At 46.8% G+C, this 21,257-nt stretch overlaps 2 protein-coding genes across 2 annotated transcripts in view; one reads left to right on the top strand and one right to left on the bottom strand.

Annotated features, from left to right (window-relative positions):
* The window catches only part of SLC37A1 (solute carrier family 37 member 1), a 384,263-nt gene extending 364,879 nt beyond the window's left edge, over window positions 1–19,384 (bottom strand). The window contains exon 1 of the mRNA XM_069202970.1: window positions 19,295–19,384. The gene's annotated coding sequence lies outside the window, so the exon portion shown is untranslated. The remainder of the gene's footprint in view (window positions 1–19,294) is intronic.
* Window positions 19,385–19,543: 159 nt separating this feature from the next.
* RSPH1 (radial spoke head component 1) overlaps window positions 19,544–21,257 on the top strand; it is a 64,931-nt gene continuing 63,217 nt past the window's right edge. The window contains exon 1 of the mRNA XM_069202972.1: window positions 19,544–19,802. Coding sequence (XP_069059073.1) covers window positions 19,746–19,802 — 57 coding nt within the window. The 5' untranslated portion in view covers window positions 19,544–19,745. The remainder of the gene's footprint in view (window positions 19,803–21,257) is intronic.

A 21,257-nucleotide genomic window follows, 5' to 3' on the forward strand; every position in this document is an offset into this window, starting at 1 on the left:
ATTCAAACTTTTAGAAGCAAAATGTCTAGCACAGATGTGACTGTGGTGGAACTCGACACCACACCTTACCTCCATCTTAAGATGAGGGAGCTAAGGTCACTCTGTAAACTAAAGAAAATAACAATGGGCCCCAAACCTACCAAAATACAGCTCCAGGAGCTTTTGGCAGAGTTTGAAAAGGCCAACCCCTCTGAGGGTGGCAACTCAGAGGAAGAGGATAGTGACTTGGAGGAAAAATTCCCCCCTACCAATCCTATCTAGGGAGAACAGGGTCCCTCAAACCCTGACTCCAAAAATAATAGTCAGAGATGCTGGTTCCCTCACAGGAGAGACCAACACCTCTGAAATCACTGAGGATAGCCCCAGTGAAGAGGACATCCAGTTAGCCAGGATGGCCAAAAGATTGGCTTTGGAAAGACAGATCCTAGCCATAGAGAGGGAAAGACAAGAGATGGGCCTAGGACCCATCAATGGTGGCAGCAACATAAATAGGGTCAGAGATTCTCCTGACATGTTGAAAATCCCCAAAGGGATTGTAACTAAATATGAAGATGGTGATGACATCACCAAATGGTTCACAGCTTTTGAGAGGGCTTGTGTAACCAGAAAAGTGAACAGATCTCACTGGGGTGCTCTCCTTTGGGAAATGTTCACAGGAAAGTGTAGGGATAGACTCCTCACACTCTCTGGACAAGATGCAGAATCTTATGACCTCATGAAGGGTACCCTGATTGAGGGCTTTGGATTCTCCACTGAGGAGTATAGGATTAGATTCAGGGGGGCTCAAAAATCCTCGAGCCAGACCTGGGTTGACTTTGTAGACTACTCAGTGAAAACACTAGATGGTTGGATTCAAGGCAGTGGTGTAAGTAATTATGATGGGCTGTACAATTTATTTGTGAAAGAACACCTGTTAAGTAATTGTTTCAATGATAAACTGCATCAGCATCTGGTAGACCTAGGACCAATTTCTCCCCAAGAATTGGGAAAGAAGGCGGACCATTGGGTCAAGACAAGGGTGTCCAAGACTTCAACAGGGGGTGACCAAAAGAAAGGGGTCACAAAGACTCCCCAGGGGAAGGGTGATGAGACAACCAAAACTAAAAATAGTAAAGAGTCTTCTACAGGCCCCCAAAAACCTGCACAGGAGGGTGGGCCCAGAGCCTCTTCACAAAACAATGGGTACAAGGGTAAAAACTTTGATCCCAAAAAGGCCTGGTGTCATAGCTGTAAACAGCATGGACACCAAACTGGAGACAAGGCCTGTCCCAAGAAAGGTTCCACTCCAAACTCCCATCCAGGTAACACTGGTATGGCTAGTCTCCAAGTGGGATCAACAGTGTGCCCAGAGCAAATCAGGGTCCACACTGAAGCTACTCTAGTTTCTGAGGGTGGGGTGGATTTAGCCACACTAGCTGTCTGGCCGCCTAACATGCAAAAATACAGACAGCAACTCTTAATTAATGGGACTAGAATAGAGGGCCTGAGGGATACAGGTGCCAGTGTCACCATGGTGACAGAGAAACTGGTTTCCCCTGGCCAATACCTGACTGGAAAAACGTACACAGTCACCAACGCTGACAATCAGAGAAAAGTACATCCCATGGCAATGGTTACTTTAGAATGGGGAGGGGTCAATGGCCTGAAGCAGGTGGTGGTCTCCTCAAATATCCCAGTGGACTGTCTGCTTGGAAATGACCTGGAGTCCTCAGCATGGGCTGAGGTAGAACTAAAAACCCATGCAGCAATGCTGGGTATCCCTGAACTGGTGTGTGTGAAAACAAGAGCACAGTGCAAGGCACAGGGTGAACAAGTAGAGCTGGAGTCTGGAAGAATGGCCCAGCCTACCAAGAGAACAGGAAAGTCAGTTGGGAAACCAACTGCAACACAGCAAAAGAAAGGGAACCTCTCTTCTCAGGAAGAAGTTCTGCCCTCTGAGGGAACTGAGCCTTTGGAGCTTGAACCTTATCAGGTTGAGCTCTTAGGCCCAGGGGGACCCTCAAGGGAGGAGCTGTGTAAGGGACAAGAAACCTGTCCCTCTCTTGAAGGCCTTAGGCAGCAAGCTGCTGAAGAGTCCAAGGGCAAGAAAAATGGAACACATAGGGTCTATTGGGAAGATGGACTCCTGTACACTGAGGCCAGAGACCCCAAACCTGGTGCCACTAGGAGAGTGGTAGTGCCTCAGCTGTTCAGAGAGTTCATCCTAACATTGGCCCATGACATTCCCCTTGCTGGACATTTGGGACAAACCAAGACGTGGGAGAGGCTAGTCAACCACTTCTACTGGCCCAATATGTCCAACATGGTTAAGGAGTTTTGCCTCTCCTGCCCCACCTGTCAAGCCAGTGGTAAGACAGGTGGGCATCCAAAGGCCCCCCTCATTCCACTTCCAGTGGTGGGGGTTCCCTTTGAAAGAGTGGGTGTGGACATAGTTGGTCCACTAGAACCTCCCACAGCCTCAGGAAATATGTATATCCTGGTAGTAGTGGATCATGCTACCAGGTATCCTGAAGCTATTCCCCTTAGGTCGACTACTGCCCCTGCAGTAGCCAAGGCCCTCATTGGTATCTTTACCAGAGTGGGTTTTCCTAAGGAGGTGGTGTCTGACAGAGGTACCAACTTCATGTCAGCATACCTGAAACATATGTGGAATGAGTGTGGAGTGACTTATAAATTCACTACACCTTACCATCCACAAACTAATGGCTTAGTTGAGAGATTCAACAAGACATTAAAGGGCATGATCATGGGGCGCCCAGAAAAACTCAAAAGGAGATGGGATGTCCTCCTGCCATGTCTGCTTTTCGCTTACAGGGAGGTACCACAGAAGGGAGTAGGGTTCTCACCCTTTGAACTTCTGTTTGGTCATCCTGTAAGGGGACCACTAGCCCTTGTTAAAGAAGGCTGGGAGAGACCTCTCCATTAGCCTAAACAGGACATAGTGGACTATGTACTTGGACTTCGCTCTAGAATGGCAGAGTACATGGAAAAGGCAACCAAAAACCTTGAGGCCAGCCAACAGCTCCAGAAGTTTTGGTATGACCAAAAGGCTGCACTGGTTGAGTTCCAACCAGGGCAGAAAGTCTGGGTTCTGGAGCCTGTGGCTCCCAGGGCACTCCAGGACAAATGGAGTGGCCCTTACCCAGTGCTAGAAAGGAAGAGTCAGGTCACCTACCTGGTGGACCTGGGCACAAGCAGGAGCCCCAAGAGGGTGATCCATGTGAACCGCCTTAAGCTCTTCCATGACAGGGCTGATGTGAATCTGTTGATGGTAACAGATGAGGATCAGGAGGCAGAGAGTGAACCTCTCCCTGATCTTCTGTCATCAGACCCAAAAGATGGCACAGTAGATGGAGTGATCTACTCAGACACCCTCTCTGGCCAACAGCAAGCTGATTGTAGGAGAGTCCTACAACAGTTTCCTGAACTCTTCTCCTTAACCCCTGGTCAGACACACCTGTGTACCCATGATGTGGACACAGGAGACAGCATGCCTGTCAAAAACAAAATCTTTAGACAGTCTGACCATGTTAAGGAAAGCATCAAGGTGGAAGTCCACAAGATGCTGGAATTGGGAGTAATTGAGCGCTCTGACAGCCCCTGGGCTAGCCCAGTGGTCTTAGTCCCCAAACCTCACACCAAAGATGGAAAGAAAGAGATGAGGTTTTGTGTGGACTACAGAGGGCTCAATTCTGTCACCAAGACAGATGCTCATCCAATTCCAAGAGCTGATGAGCTCATAGATAAATTAGGTGCTGCCAAATTCTTAAGTACCTTTGACTTGACAGCAGGGTACTGGCAAATAAAAATGGCACCTGGAGCAAAAGAGAAAACAGCATTCTCCACACCTGATGGGCATTATCAGTTTACTGTTATGCCCTTTGGTTTAAAGAATGCCCCTGCCACCTTCCAAAGGTTGGTGAATCAAGTCCTTGCTGGCTTGGAGTCCTTTAGCACAGCTTATCTTGATGATATTGCTGTCTTTAGCTCCACCTGGCAGGATCACCTGGTCCACCTGAAGAAGGTTTTGAAGGCTCTGCAATCTGCAGGCCTCTCTATCAAGGCATCCAAATGCCAGATAGGGCAGGGAACTGTGGTTTACTTGGGCCACCTTGTAGGTGGAGGCCAAGTTCAGCCACTCCAACCCAAGATCCAGACTATTCTGGACTGGGTAGCTCCAAAAACCCAGACTCAAGTCAGGGCATTCCTTGGCTTGACTGGGTATTACAGGAGGTTTGTGAAGGGATATGGATCCATTGTGACAGCCCTCACTGAACTCACCTCCAAGAAAATGCCCAAGAAAGTGAACTGGACTGTGGAATGCCAACAGGCCTTTGACACCCTGAAACAGGCAATGTGCTCAGCACCAGTTCTAAAAGCTCCAGATTATTCTAAGCAGTTCATTGTGCAGACTGATGCCTCTGAACATGGGATAGGGGCAGTTTTGTCCCAAACAAATGATGATGGCCTTGACCAGCCTGTTGCTTTCATTAGCAGGAGGTTACTCCCCAGGGAGCAGCGTTGGAGTGCCATTGAGAGGGAGGCCTTTGCTGTGGTTTGGTCCCTGAAGAAGCTGAGACCATACCTCTTTGGGACTCACTTCCTAGTTCAAACTGACCACAGACCTCTCAAATGGCTGATGCAAATGAAAGGTGAAAATCCTAAACTGTTGAGGTGGTCCATCTCCCTACAGGGAATGGACTTTATAGTGGAATACAGACCTGGGACTGCCCATGCCAATGCAGATGGCCTTTCCAGGTTCTTCCACTTAGAAAATGAAGACTCTCTTGGGAAAGGTTAGTCTCATCCTCTTTCGTTTGGGGGGGGGTTGTGTAAGGAAATGCCTCCTTGGCATGGTTGCCCCCTGACTTTTTGCCTTTGCTGATGCTATGTTTACAATTGAAAGTGTGCTGAGGCCTGCTAACCAGGCCCCAGCACCAGTGTTCTTTCCCTAACCTGTACTTTTGTATCCACAATTGGCAGACCCTGGCATCCAGATAAGTCCCTTGTAACTGGTACTTCTGGTACCAAGGGCCCTGATGCCAAGGAAGGTCTCTAAGGGCTGCAGCATGTCTTATGCCACCCTGGAGACCTCTCACTCAGCACAGACACACTGCTTGCCAGCTTGTGTGTGCTAGTGAGGACAAAACGAGTAAGTCGACATGGCACTCCCCTCAGGGTGCCATGCCAGCCTCTCACTGCCTATGCAGTATAGGTAAGACACCCCTCTAGCAGGCCTTACAGCCCTAAGGCAGGGTGCACTATACCATAGGTGAGGGTACCAGTGCATGAGCATGGTACCCCTACAGTGTCTAAACAAAACCTTAGACATTGTAAGTGCAGGGTAGCCATAAGAGTATATGGTCTGGGAGTCTGTCAAACACGAACTCCACAGCACCATAATGGCTACACTGAAAACTGGGAAGTTTGGTATCAAACTTCTCAGCACAATAAATGCACACTGATGCCAGTGTACATTTTATTGCAAAATACACCCCAGAGGGCACCTTAGAGGTGCCCCCTGAAACTTAACCGACTGTCTGTGTAGGCTGACTAGTTCCAGCAGCCTGCCACACCAGAGACATGTTGCTGGCCCCATGGGGAGAGTGCCTTTGTCACTCTGAGGCCAGTAACAAAGCCTGCACTGGGTGGAGATGCTAACACCTCCCCCAGGCAGGAGCTGTGACACCTGGCGGTGAGCCTCAAAGGCTCACCCCTTTGTCACAGCCCAGCAGGGCACTCCAGCTTAGTGGAGTTGCCCGCCCCCTCCGGCCACGGCCCCCACTTTTGGCGGCAAGGCTGGAGGGAACAAAGAAAGCAACAAGGAGGAGTCACTGGCCAGTCAGGACAGCCCCTAAGGTGTCCTGAGCTGAAGTGACTCTAACTTTTAGAAATCCTCCATCTTGCAGATGGAGGATTCCCCCAATAGGGTTAGGATTGTGACCCCCTCCCCTTGGGAGGAGGCACAAAGAGGGTGTACCCACCCTCAGGGCTAGTAGCCATTGGCTACTAACCCCCCAGACCTAAACACGCCCTTAAATTTAGTATTTAAGGGCTACCCTGAACCCTAGAAAATTAGATTCCTGCAACTACAAGAAGAAGGACTGCCTAGCTGAAAACCCCTGCAGAGGAAGACCAGAAGACGACAACTGCCTTGGCTCCAGAAACTCACCGGCCTGTCTCCTGCCTTCCAAAGATCCTGCTCCAGCGACGCCTTCCAAAGGGACCAGCGACCTCGACATCCTCTGAGGACTGCCCCTGCTTCGAAAAGACAAGAAACTCCCGAGGACAGCGGACCTGCTCCAAGAAAGGCTGCAACTTTGTTTCCAGCAGCCTTGAAAGAACCCTGCAAGCTCCCCGCAAGAAGCGTGAGACTTGCAACACTGCACCCGGCGACCCCGACTCGGCTGGTGGAGATCCAACACCTCAGGAGGGACCCCAGGACTACTCTGATACTGTGAGTACCAAAACCTGTCCCCCCTGAGCCCCCACAGCGCCGCCTGCAGAGGGAATCCCGAGGCTTCCCCTGACCGCGACTCTTTTAATCCAAAGTCCCGACGCCTGGGAGAGACCCTGCACCCGCAGCCCCCAGGACCTGAAGGACCGGACTTTCACTGGAGAAGTGACCCCCAGGAGTCCCTCTCCCTTGCCCAAGTGGAGGTTTCCCCGAGGAATCCCCCCCTTGCCTGCCTGCAGCGCTGAAGAGATCCCGAGATCTCTCATAGACTAACATTGCGAACCCGACGCTTGTTTCTACACTGCACCCGGCCGCCCCCGCGCTGCTGAGGGTGAAATTTCTGTGTGGGCTTGTGTCCCCCCCGGTGCCCTACAAAACCCCCCTGGTCTGCCCTCCGAAGACGCGGGTACTTACCTGCAAGCAGACCGGAACCGGGGCACCCCCTTCTCTCCATTCTAGCCTATGTGTTTTGGGCACCACTTTGAACTCTGCACCTGACCGGCCCTGAGCTGCTGGTGTGGTGACTTTGGGGTTGCTCTGAACCCCCAACGGTGGGCTACCTTGGACCAAGAACTGAACCCTGTAAGTGTCTTACTTACCTGGTAAAACTAACAAAAACTTACCTCCCCCAGGAACTGTGAAAATTGCACTGTGTCCACTTTTAAAGTAGCTATTTGTCAATAACTTGAAAAGTATACATGCAATTGAAATGATTCAAAGTTCCTAATGTACTTACCTGCAATACCTTTCAAACAAGATATTACATGTTAAATTTGAACCTGTGGTTCTTAAAATAAACTAAGAAAATATATTTTTCTATACAAAAACCTATTGGCTGGATTTGTCTCTGAGTGTGTGTACCTCATTTATTGTCTATGTGTATGTACAACAAATGCTTAACACTACTCCTTGGATAAGCCTACTGCTCGACCACACTACCACAAAATAGAGCATTAGTATTATCTATTTTTACCACTATTTTACCTCTAAGGGGAACCCTTGGACTCTGTGCATGCTATTCCTTACTTTGAAATAGCACATACAGAGCCAACTTCCTACAAAGTGACTTACAGGCAAATTAAATGTGCCAATCAGGTGTAAATCAATCATACCAAGTTTAAAAGGGAGAGCACATGCACTTTAGCACTGATCAGCGGTGATAAAGTGGTCAGAGTCCCAGAGCCAACAAAAAGGGTCAGAAAAAAATAGGAGGAAGAAGGCAAAGTTTTGGGAATGACCCTGTAAAAAGGGCCAGGTCCAACAGTTGGGCTCGCTCTCTTTGCTTGCTCTCAGCACAACACTCACCCCCCAACTTTTACTCCTCACCACTTTTCAAAAGTGACCAGCAACCACTGTTAAAAATGTTGGTTTATTGAGCAAAGATTCCAGGGTGGGGCTGAAAGTCTATGGCAGGTTTTGGGTTAGGTGGGGGAATAGTCTCTTGGTGGTTTTGAAAACAAGCATGAGTCTAGACAGGGCCCTATTTGTGAATCCTTGCCAGCCAACCCAGTGACTGTAGAATGGGTAGGGATATATCTACGATGTTTAGAGTCCAGAGGGCAAAATGTAGGCCCTTGTCCAGTGAGGACAAACATGCATGCTGAAGCCTTGTAATAAACTGCTGCACCAGTAGCCAGGCTTGCTGAAGGGTACAGAGCAGGAATGCTGCAGTTTGTGGTTTTCTGCTCTGCCTGCTGACTGCAGGTGTGCCTTGAAGTAAAGGAATGTGATGCGTTGAGGTTATATATCTTATGTTTATTTGCTGTCAGATATCTGTTGGCCCCAGAAACCTAGTTCTGCGGACGGAAAACACCTCACCTGTGTAAGGCTGACCTCACCTGTGTAGGGCTGACATCACGTAAGGCTGAGCTCACCTGTGTAGGGCTGAGCTCACCTGTGTAAGGCTGACCTCACCTGAGTAGGGCTCAGCTCACCTGTGTAAGGCTCAGCTCACCTGTGTAAGGCTCACCTCACCTTTTTAGGGCTGAGGGCTGAGCTCACCTGTGTAAGGGTAACCTCGCCTGTGCGAGGTTGAGCTCATCTGTGTAGGGCTGAGCTCATCTGTGTAGGGCTGAGGGCTGAGCTCACCTGTGCGAGGCTGACCTCACCTGGGTAGGGCTGAGGACTGAGCTCACCTGTGTAAGGCTGAGCTCACCCGTGTAAGGCTGAGGGCTGACCTCAGCTGTGTAGGGCTGAGCTCATCTGTGTAGGGCTGAGGGCTGAGCTCACCTGTGCGAGGCTGACCTCACCTGTGTGGGGCTGAGGACAGAGATCACCTGTGTAGGGCTGAGCTTACCTGTGTAAGGCTGAGGGCTGACCTCACCTGTGTAGGGCTGAGCTCATCTGTGTAGGGCTGAGGGCTGAGCTCACCTGTGCGAGGCTGACCTCACCTGTGTAGGGCTGAGGACTGAGCTCAACTGTGTAGAGCTGAGCTCACCTGTGTAAGGCTGAGGGCTGACGTCAGCTGTGTAGGGCTGAGGGCTGAGCTCACCTGTGCGAGGCTGACCTCACCTGTGTAGGGCTGAGGACTGAGCTCACCTGTGTAGGGCTGAGCTCACCTGTGTAAGGCTGAGGTCTGACATCAGCTGTGTAGGGCTGAGCTCACCTGTGCAAGGCTGACCTCACCTGTGTAGGGCTGAGGACTGAGCTCACCTGTGTGAGGGCTGAGCTCACCAGTGTAAGGCTGAGGGCTGACCTCAGCTGTGTAGGGCTGAGCTCATCTGTGTAGGGCTGAGGGCTGAGCTCACCTGTGTAGGGCTGAGGACTGAGCTCACCTGTATAGGGCTGAGCTCACCTGTGTAAGGCTGAGGGCTGACCTCAGCTGTGTAGGGCTGAGCTCACCTGTGTAGGGCTGAGCTCACCTGTGTAAGGCTGAGGGCTGACTTCAGCTGTGTAGGGCTGAGCTCACCTGTGTAGGGCTGAGCTCACCTGTGTGAGGGCTGAGCTCACCAGTGTAAGGCTGAGGGCTGACCTCAGCTGTGTAGGGCTGAGCTCATCTGTGTAGGGCTGAGGGCTGACCTCACCTGTGTAGGGCTGAGGACTGAGCTCACCTGTATAGGGCTGAGCTCACCTGTGTAAGGCTGAGGGCTGACCTCAGCTGTGTAGGGCTGAGCTCACCTGTGTAGGGCTGAGCTCACCTGTGTAAGGCTGAGGGCTGACTTCAGCTGTGTAGGGCTGAGCTCACCTGTGTAGGGCTGAGCTCACCTGTGTAAGGCTGGCCCCACCTGTGGGCAGGTGTCCTGGTTGTCCACTGGCACCACTGTGGCTACAGGTACACTGCCTCTTAACTCAGTTCCAAGAGTACTTCCGATGCTGGGTCTTCTAGGCTCACAGCCTGCAATACACAAGCCTATAAAATACAGTCAGTCATCACATGCTCAGTTCTTTATCTCATGTATGCATTGCATTCAGAAAGCAATCCTTTTGAAAGTTTTTTTTTTTTCTTTTCAGTAGGCTTGTTTTGTTTTTTGTTTTTTTAGATAAATTGTCAGGATTCTAGTGGAAGTCATTAATATTGCCGCCTTTACTATCATCAATATTACCATTGTCAGCCCTACCATTAACACACCAACACCACTAGCAACACCATTAATACTAGTGCCATTAATTATAACACTAATACCACCACAAAATCTACATGTGTGCTACCATTACATCACAGTTAAGCCTCCTCACAGTCATTATATTGGGCGTCAATACTTGGGAGGGTAGGCTTCGACTACCCTCACATTGTGGTAGTTAACACTGGAGGTACAAAACCTTTTTATGGTTCAAAGTGACATAATCTGTGTATGTTCATTTACATTTTTAAGGTTATGCCACTCAAATTGGGGTAGTAAGGGTCTTTAGGGTTTAGGGATGGGCAGAAAGGGATTTTAGGATATACGGATAGTTAGTAAGGGGATGTTAGAGTTCAAGGTAGGGTGGTGTTATTGAGTAGTAAGTGGTTTTTATAGGTTCAGAGATTGGTGGTGTTAAGCAGTAGTAATAGGTTTTTAGAGTTCAGGGATGGGTAGTAAGGGATTTTAGGGGTTGGGTAGGTGGCTCACCTGAATTCAAAAGTATCAATTAACATATATTATTGTAAGTGGGGGTTTAATTGTGGCTTACTCCCATTACCCTACCATAAAATGATTTTTACAGGGTGCTGGATTTTGTCCTAAATCCGTTACTGTTGTGTTGACTAATTACTGTAAAACAACCGTGAGAATCACGCACAACAATATACTTTGCTACTAACCCTGCTCTCTTTAGTTTGCTCTCAACATTGAGCCATTTGCAAGGAAACTGCATAGCCATGTACAGGGGCTGCTGTTTGGTCAGGCAATACATTTCATAACCACCATATTCAAACAGCTATGGACTGCATATGCCTATGTTTATAAATATTTTTTATCTGATTATGTGTATATTCTAGTTATATAGGGCCAGATGTATGACATTTTTTTGCAATCGCAAACGCTGCGAATCGCAAAATTCGGCCGTTTGAGAGTGCAAAAAAGTAGTCTGCGATGCATGATAGACATTCGCAGACCACAAATAAGAAATCGCAAAAATTGCGATTTCTGGCGTTGCGACCTGGTTTTGCGAGTTGCAATTTGCGAATCGCAAAATCCAACTCGCAAAGAGATGCTGCAAAAAATCACAAATTGCGATTTTTCGCAGAATGGTATTTTGCACATGCAAAATACCATTAAAAGAAACCAGATGGTAACCTGGTGCAAAATTTTAAAATGCATTTTTAAATTGTACATGTAAAGCACGCATGCCCTTTTGGCATGTGTGCACCTTATATGTCCCCAAAAATGTTTTTGGGGTGCAGCAGAGGGGGCCTTAGGCCCCCACCACCCTGGGGTTTTGCATTTCCAAAATTGCGATTTCTGGTTCAGAAATCGCAATTTTGGAAATGCAAAAAATTTGCAGATATGGGCTAACAGGCCCATAGCTGCGAATGGGGCCGGTATCGCAATTTGCGATTCGGTAATACCATTTACGATTTTTAAGAAATCGCTATTACCGATTCGCAAATGTGATGCATGGCACTTTGCGAGTCTGAAATAGCGATTTCTTAAAAATCGCTATTTCCGAATCGCAAAGGGCCGTGATGATACATCTGGCCCATAGTTCTTTAGAAAATATGTATCGCTACTATGTCATAACAATAAACTACACACATACTCTTTAAACCTGTTTAACTAATGTATATTTACTCATGGTTTAAATATGTTTATGTATGTATGTATATGTTTGCATATGAGTGTGTATTCATGTATGTATGTGTGTTTGTGTATGTATATATATATATATGTATGTATATTATTCTATGCTTAACATGTTCATAGGCCATTTCAAAGCTCCTAGATAAGTTGTTATATTAGATACTTATGAATCCCTGCTCTAGTTTTATATCACACTTATCTCCCCATCAGCATATGTCATGTCTCTATCAATCTATCCTCCGTTCCCACTCTGACTCATCCCAAATTCATCCTACTACTTTCATCTCCTAAATAACCCTGCCTAAGCTCTTTCCTCCGCTTCCACATCTAACTCACCAAACCTCACTTTACTACCATGACCTCTGAAACAACCCTACTAAATTCTCCCTCATTTATCTCACCCTGCTACTATGATCTCCCTAACCCCTTCCACAGACTCTTTTCTCCTCCATCCCCCTTTACTCATCCCAAGCCTCATCCTATTACCATAAACCCCCAATTAACACTTCTGGATTCTTCCCTCCTCCACCCAGTCAATCCAATTAACAAACTTGCATATCCGTGGCTAATTAACTCATAATAATACTAAAACTGTACTCATATTTCCCTATACTAATCCACCACCAATTCCTTTTGGGTCCTGGAGTAGCGTGCTACTCGCCAAAAAGCGCTTCGCCGCCTTGTCAGGGGTAGTAAGCGCTATATAAATACTATTACAATCAGTGCTTTAAATGGGCCGGTACTCACCGGTACTGAGTACCTGCACTTTTTTTTTTTCCTCCCAAGAGTACCGGAACTTCTCCGTTACAAAGGAGAGTACCGGTACTCACTGTAACAGGCCCGCATTTAAAGGGACAAATAGTCATCATGTGAGAATGCACCACATTTCTACAATGCGGCGCATGCTCTCATGATGGCCATTTCACACTGGTGGTGACGAGTCACGGCAGAGCAGCATGTGACATCACCCGCCAGGTAGCTGTGTGGCGGGAAGAAAAGAAAACCCTTTAAAAAGCGCAATTTGCGCTGGCTTTCACTTTCTTCTTTGCCAGCACAGGCACAGCAGCACGGAAAAAGCCATCATCAGACAAGGGGCAGAGGAGAGCAGCTGCAAGCAGGTTTGCTGCCAGATTGAGGACCCAGCCAGGAGTCATCAAGCAGGACAGGACTCTGTGCGTTTATCGAGCGACATCGAGTTTCAGCAACTGGACCCTCATGCCATCCAGAAACAGATTGCTGCAGCATCTGGGCTCTTTCCAGGCAGCGGACACAATAATCTTACAGATCAGGTAAGTCTGTCTGTAGTGGGATTGAGGACAAGTGGGTGGGATCGAGGGGCACAAGTAAGTGGTGTTTCGATTTTTTTAATTCTTTTGTTTATTTAAAAGTCCCCTCACGTTTTTGTAAATACAGAACCGTCAGCTGAAGATTATTTCAGTGAGTCTTCTGTGCTGTAAAACTGAGGCCTGGCAGACAGCTGATCAATCCTTTCTGCCAGGCTGCTTGCCTAGAATAGTTGCAAATGTGCACTACAAGTTAATCTGCAAAAATAAAGGTAGCCTGCAAAAGTAAAGGATACTTGGAGCCAGTAATCGCTTTACTTTATTGAAGTTTTGTGGCGAGAGAATTACTTGAGTGGTAGTGCAAAGAGTTAATGATTGTGCTGTGAAGTGCGTGCTTTAAATTTCAATTGTATTTATGTAGTGCTTACTGGCCCTAGAGGTTTTGAAGAGACAGTAATGTAAAAAAATGCATAATGTACAATTTGGATATTACTAAACTAGATTTTAAAGGCATAATGTTATCCTAAAATGTTTTGGGCTTTTTGTTGCAGTCTATCTCAGTTATACTGTGTATAATGCAAGCTAAAATAATGACTTTCATATTCAGTGCTTTGTCACAGGGTGTGACTTCGGAGCGCTAAAACACACAATACACTATTCTACACTGCGGCAACCAAGATTTAGGGGCATATTTAGCGCCTCCTTGCGCCACATTAGCATAATTTTTTAGACGCTAATGTGGCCCAACGAGGCCAAAATCCCTGCTCCATATTTACTTTGTAACCTTTTGCTCTACATTATGCCTATGCCAGGCATAATGTATACAGAGGTCGGCGTTCCCCCGTAAGGAGGTGTTGCGAAAAATGGTGCAAAGAAATCTAACAGATTCCCCTACGTCATTTTTTTCGGCGCTTTTAATGCCTGCTCAGAGCAGGCGTTAAAAGGAGGCACAGCTTTGATTACAATGGACCCCTATGTACTCCACAGGAGTAGCGCCAAAATGTTGGTGCTACTCCTGCAGAGTACATCAGTATTGTCATAAAGAAATGCACTATTGCCCCCTACCCTGCGCCATGGTTCGCCGTATTTTAAATACAGCGCACACATGGTGGGGTTAAGCAGAGCAAGAAAAGTGGCGCTGCACTGTGTGCTGCGCCACATTTCTTAAATATGCCCCTTTAATTCCGTGGCTTCCTGGTTAGACACAGACTCTGCTGTGTATTTACTAAGCGAGGTTTCGTAATGTACTTATAGTGCCTTTCCCACTGAGTTACAATGTTTTTCTTTCTTTTTCATTTAAGCTGCATGCCAATTTATATGTAGCTACCTGATAATGAAAAGCCAAAAACAAATGTTGATTACTTTAGTTCTTTTTAGCCATGCTGTTGACCCTGTTCCATGCTCTCTAACCCCCCCATTGCATGCAACATCACAGTTACCATACTTTTTTAATGCACTTCAACAGCTAATTCGGAAACTGAGCTTGACAGGCATTGGGAAATTCTTAATGGCCTGGCATTGTTGCTAGTAACTTTTCCTATTCAAGGAGAGATGTTTTAATCAAATCCAGTTTTTTTCTTTGACCTGTAGGACTTGTAGTCTTGCTGTATATTGGAAAAAACAAGGCTATAAGTCCCATAATTCAAAGATTAAACCTGGCCTGCAGCAGCACATCGCCCATTGAATTCAGACACACCGCAGGCCAGTGTGTGTATGTTCTCTGTAAAGTATGTGTATCCTTCTCCGAGCGCTCAGGGTCTCCCTGAGAGTGTGAGCTCCACTCCACACAGCAAGAGAATAAACAGCACTCCTGCTCAACTAAAAGTGAAAACACCTGCAGTGCTGAAGTTTTCCCATGAGGCAACGCAGTGGGGAATGGTTAAGGCAAGGATTGAGTGGGAAAGTTTTCATCCATGGCTTCATTAGGGTAGTGATAAAGGGCCTCTCTAGTGAGGTTTCTACCAGGCAGCTCTGATGCTTGTTTAACATTGTTAAAGCTGCGGTACTTCTCAAATCAACTGGCTACAGCTTACTTTATGCACAGGAGATTTGTATGAGCAGAGTAAGCCATGGCCATTGCCAGCAAGGACAGTGGCATAGTCACCATTGGTACAGCAGGTGCAGTTGCACTGAAGCCCAGAGCCTTGAGGGGCCCATTGAGCTCAGAGAGTTGCATTCATTGCCCAAACAGCATTCAAATAGGCAGCCCTGGAGAAAGATACAGTATTGTGAGCATGTTGGAATGCTTTTTTTTTCCATCAAACAGTAGGAATGATGTCAATGGAAATAAGCAAATATTACTGGACTGTGTGCTGCTGAAAGAACATATTTTGAAAAAGATGGTGACTGGGCCTAATCTGAGGCCTAGTTAACAAGAGCTAGGAAAATCCACTTCTACATGTCTTAGGAAGTTTGTTTCAAATGCAGCTGCACTATGTTAGTATGTACATGTCTATCTAAGAGTAAATCTACATTCTGCACAGTGTTAATAATGTGCACAACTGAAAAGGCATACAAACCTTAAAGGTACACTTTGTTCCTCTTCAGTGAAGCTCCTATTACCTGTGCCTTTGTTTATACATCCCTGTCTGGCAGTGTGTCTCCCAACAGATAATTTGCAGTCTCCCTAGCCTCTAATCAAAATGTCTGAGTGGTAGATGGCACAGGTTTTGGTAGCTAATATGCTTCAATGGTTCTCTGCAGCTTTTAATGTTTACTTTACTGTAGTGCTGCTGTGCAGGTTAGCACAGCACGCTCACTTTCAGTGAAATAGATCTCTCAGTGCAAATCAAGGCTTGGTTATGGGAAGCTCTATCATCCTTCAAAGCAAGTCTTCTATGACGGAATTTTGTGATCCTGAGCAAGTTATCTCACTCATCTCATTAACTCACTTGTCTAATGGACGGGACTGCCTGCGGGAATATGTCAGAATTCGCCTTGGTGTACAATTTTTCAATTCGACATTATCAACTCTTACAAGCTTTCACCTTGACAAGTCACTTTACATCATCCGTGCCCCATCTGTGTATTGTGATTGCAGATCAAAGCAACATTTGTTTTTCTTTGTTTCAGTTTCACTGCGTCGGGCCTCACGAGACGTTGCGAACGGGAAAGGTTGTCGGTGTCAGGCATCAGGTTGCTACAGGTCCAAATTCAGTCTATGTGGTAAAAATGAGTTTGCTGAAGTGGTTGCACAAGGATAGTGCCTCTCAAGGCACCAAAAGGAAGCAAATGTAGCTGGAGTGTTCGGATGACATTGATTGTGTTGTATCTAAAGGTGGTAATGCTAATCATAATGCAGATAATTATATCACTGTGGACACTACTGTGCATCATTCTAGTGAGAGTCAAGCACTGCTTTTCACTACATCGGCTGCAAATGATTTCAGAGAGGTGGACTTACCGGACTGCTGGAATATAGAGCAAATGCAATATTTCTGCAAAGAATATAGCTGGCTAATTGTTGAAAATAAAAAATTAGGTTGTTCAACATGTAGATCACTAAAATCACTGGGTGCAAATAAAACCCAAGGGTTAAGACTTGCACAAGAATGGTCAGATTGCAATGTAACTCATTATGGAAAGGAGAAATTTAAGCAACAGATGTCTCTACGGAAAAAAATCAGAGAGCATACATTTTTAACATCTCATGTCACTGCAGAAAAAGTTGCACAAGAGTCCCTAAGACAGAGCATGGAAAATCATGCACATTTAATGAACATTGCAGAACAGGAAACAACATGCTGTGTGTTTCGTACAGCATACAAAATAGGAAAGCATGGGCGGCCATTTGTAGATATGTCACCGGACGTTGATGTGCAGCAACTGAACGGATTGAATATGGGCTGTGTTCTTCATAGTAACAATTCATGTGCTGACATTTTAGACCATATTGCTTCAGGTATGAGAAAAAAACTTGCAAAGGACATATTAGAAAACAAACGTAAAATATGCTTGTTAATTGACGAATCAACCACTTTTAGTGGAAAATCTGTGCTTGTCCTTTGCTTGCGTGCTGCTGTCGCAAGTGATTCTGATGTGCGTACTTTGTTTTTTTTACTTAGTTGAACTTGATGGCACCACAGCTAATGATATCACCACTGCTGTGATGGAGTGCCTACACAAGCACGGCTTTCATGAAGACTCTCTTTGAGAATGTTTGATTGCCTTAGCTTGTGATGGTGCATCGGTAATGCTTGGGAAGCAGGCTGGAGTTGCAGCGCAGCTGCAGATTCGCTATCCGGGCTTATTTGTGTGGCACTGTAGCAACCATCGGTTGGAGCTAGCTGTCGGAGATGTTATGAAGGAAATTTCAGGCATAAATCACTTTCAGATCTTCTTTGACAAATTATATTATTTGTACCATGCCTCACCTAAAAATCAAAGAGAACTGAGACCATGTGCAAAGGAAATTGAGCAGCGTTTTCTTGTTATTGGACGGGTTCTTCCTAGTCGCTGGGTTGCTTCCAGTGAAAGGAGTGTAAAGGCTGTATGGCAGAGCTTTTCTTCACTACACCAGCATTTCTCAAAAGCTGCTGTTGACCAACAACGCGATGCCAGAGATAGAGCAAAATATGCTGGCCTTGACAATATTCTGACCTCTTGCTCATTTTTAAAGAATGTTGGTATCATGTTGGATGCTCTCGCAGAATTGAGTGACTTTTCTCGCCAGCTTCAGCGCAATGACACAACCCTTCCAGATGCTGAAAAATTGCTGACAAGGGCAGTCAGGGTCTTTGAATCGATGGTTAACACCCCTGGTCCCTACACAGAAGAAGCCATGGAAGCCTGCAGCAGCCTTACATTCATGGGTGTAGGCTTACATGTAAAGAGCAAATTTCCAGAGATAAATGCACCTCAATTCTACAGGAGCTTAGCAGAAAACTTAAAAACAAGATTTTCCACCACAAAATCTTCCCATGTCAGCACTAAATTGGCAGACACTCCCAAAACAGACAGCATGAAATTATTTACGCAGCACATAAAACTGATTTATCCAGAAAACTGTCAGGAAGACAGCATGGATATTCAATATGGTGACAAAGATGTGAGGCAGCTTTGTCAAATCTTGAGAGTAAATGTGGTGGATAGTATTAGGGGATTTAGAGAATACAAGGAGGTCAAAGCTGCCTACATACCTCTAGATTTTACTCCATTGATGAAAGCTGTTGAGACCATTGCTGTGTCCACAAGTGAATGTGAAAGAAGTTTTAGCTGTATGAATGATCTGCTCACACCAAAGAGAAATTCTATTTGCACAAATTGTCTGTCATCCCTTCTGTTTTTGAAATGCGTTGGCCCACCCATTCAAAGGTTTGAACCACTACCGTATGTTAAAACATGGCTGCAACTAGGAAGGAGATCAGCTGATGAGACAGCTTGTCGTTCACGCAACAACAGGGAAGAAAAGTCCCCCTTCGAATCTATGTGGACGCTTTTTTGATGTCTTTTGTTAACAATCACTGCTGTTCGTTTTGAAACATTTATCGGCAATTTCCAAGCTGCCAAATGTAGTCCCACAAATTGGTTGTTTCAGTACTTTAGCACATTGTGCTTTGTGAATGTTTAGATGTTTAACTAATCTGTTTCCTGTTAGATTAATAAAATTTAGTTTTTTCAATCGATTTTAGTAGTACTGAGAGTTCCAGATTGCACTTTCATTGGACCAATGCTTCTGACAAACAGGGAAACCTGATAGTTACCTGTTCAGCAATGTGAACTAGCATTGGTTAGTAGAAAATCATGGACTCCTTTTCTATAAGCTGCCCATGATAGCTGAAACTATGTATAATATCAATATTCAAATGTGATTCGTGTGCCATTTGTGCAGAGGCAATCTTCATATATGCAACATTTGAAAGACAGTGTTAAAAGTATCCTTACTACGTGCTAGGGGACCAACAATACATTACAGATTGAAGCAATTTGTAATCATATGCACCAATGAAAATTCTTGAGGTCTTTAAATGTTTGTCATTAGCCATGCCCCCAAGCCCCGCCTCTAGCCCCACCTCCTTGCCACGCCCCCGACCAAAGCTCAATATGATGAGTACCTGCACTTTTCTTTTTCCATTTAAAGCACTGATTACAATATAATACAATAGAACGGTAAAAGTAAAACTACAAGTCCCAGAATGCAACATACATGCACAGCGGTGTTGGCTTTAGTCAGCAGTGGCTAAACCTGCTTCAAATGACATTTAAAAATCTAACTCTACCTATAGTACTAAAAATAACAGTAAATGTTAAATATGTAAATTATAAACGTTGGCCTTTTTAAATAATGTGAGTGCATTCTGAGGGATGACGTAGGCGGTGTTTCTCAGGTCATGTACCTTCCCCTCATGACACGGCTGTCGCTGACAGACCGGCGCGGTCGGTTCCGTCCTCACCTGCAGCCTCCGCACAGCCGCCTCGAACCCCGCTCCGCCCCTTCAGGCCGCCGACGCGCAGCGCTCACAAAATGGCGGCGGGCGGGTCTCGGGCCGCTAGTCCGTCTTCCATGTCGCGGGCACCAGCGCGGTGCATTGTGGGCGCGCGTCGCCATGGGGACGGCGGACGCCGGCCAACGGGTCTCCATGGAGACGGTGTACAGCGACTGACCGGGCAGAGGAGCGTGAGGGGCCGGGAGGAGAGCACCGAGGGGGCCCTGCCGAGGACAGACCGAGAGCCGCCCCCCACCGGGGACAGAGGGACCGGGAGCCCCCCCACCCCACCGAGGACAGAGGGACCGGGAGCCACCCCAGGACAGACCGGCCGAGAGCCCCCCCCCCCGTCCCGCACAGCATGTCCGACCTGGGGTCGGAGGAGTTCGAGGGGGAGGAGGAGGAGCAGAGCCTGGGGGTGAGCTGGGGGCAGGGAGGGGATGTTTCGGGGCGCCGGGTTTGGAAGGGGGTGTTTCACCGTCTCCAGGGTGAAGTCCGATGTTAGGACCCCCCCCAGGAGCCGGGTGTGGACCAGGCCAGCTCCAGCTACAGACCAGACTCCTACACATACAGAACACAGGCTCCATGACCTCAGACGCACTGCATGACATCACAGCGCCTACAACAGCACCTGTGACGTCACGGCGACCACATGACATCACACACACCCCATGACATCACACAGACTACGTGACTTCATGCTGACCTCATGACATCGCCCAGACGCCATGACATTACTTAGACTCCATGACACCACAGCGACTCCATGACATCACAGTGACTTCATGACATCACTGCAACTACATGACTACTTAGACTCCTTGACACCACATAGAACACATGACTTCATGTGGGCTCCATGACATCACCCAGACTCCATGACACCCCACTGACTACATGACCTCACCCAGACTCCATGACATCCCAGACTCCATCACACCCCACTGACTACATGACATCACAGCAACTACATGAATAGACAGACTTCTTGACAACCCAGTGACTACATAACATCATCCAGACTCCATGACACCCCAGTGACTACATCACATCACATGCAGCTAATCACCCAATAGGATATCCAGGCGCTTGCAAGTCCAGAACGGCTTATTCAAACAGCCGGGTCTTGAGGGCCATTCAGAGGTCCGGAGGTGTGTGGGGAGGCTGTTCCAGGTTTTTGCTCTCATGTAAGATAAGGAGAGTCCTCCACTTCTGCTTCGGAAGATGTGGAGAGTATGGGCAAGTGAAAAGGAAGCAGAGCATATTCTTCTCAATGGTTGGTGGGAGTTCAGGTGGTGCTTAATGTACACGGATCCTTGGTTCTGTAGAGCCATGTGTGTGTGGGTCATCAGCTTGAATTTGTATCTCTTATGTAAGGGGAGCCAGTGGAGTTGCCTGAGGTGGGGTGTGATGTGGGTTAATCGGGGAAGGCAGAGGATGAGTCTGGCTGTGGCGTTCTGTATGGTCTGAAGTCTCTGTAGGAGGTGTGTGGTGATTCCTACGTAGAGGGCATTGCCATACTCTATTCGGCTGGTGATGAGGGCCTGTGTCTTGATGTCTCATATGTCTAGATTATCTTGTGCAAAAACAATGTATTTTACATAAAAGGACATGATAATGGCTGTAACTACTGCATAATAACATAAGACCATGACCATAGCATTTGAAATGATAACTTTAATGGCCAGATATTCATAATCACAAATACAACCCGATCATAATTTAGCATTCTTGCTTCAACAATGGACATCAGTACAACACACAGAGGATTTTTTTTCCAATCCATTCTGTGAAATCGAGTTCTTTTTTCCTCACTTCTCTACCGCTGCCCTATCCCTCCTCTCCTCGTCTCTTCCTCTTCTGGCTCAATAGT

Source organism: Pleurodeles waltl, chromosome 8 (genome assembly GCF_031143425.1).
Source record: "Pleurodeles waltl isolate 20211129_DDA chromosome 8, aPleWal1.hap1.20221129, whole genome shotgun sequence".
NCBI classification, from domain to species: domain Eukaryota; kingdom Metazoa; phylum Chordata; class Amphibia; order Caudata; family Salamandridae; genus Pleurodeles; species Pleurodeles waltl.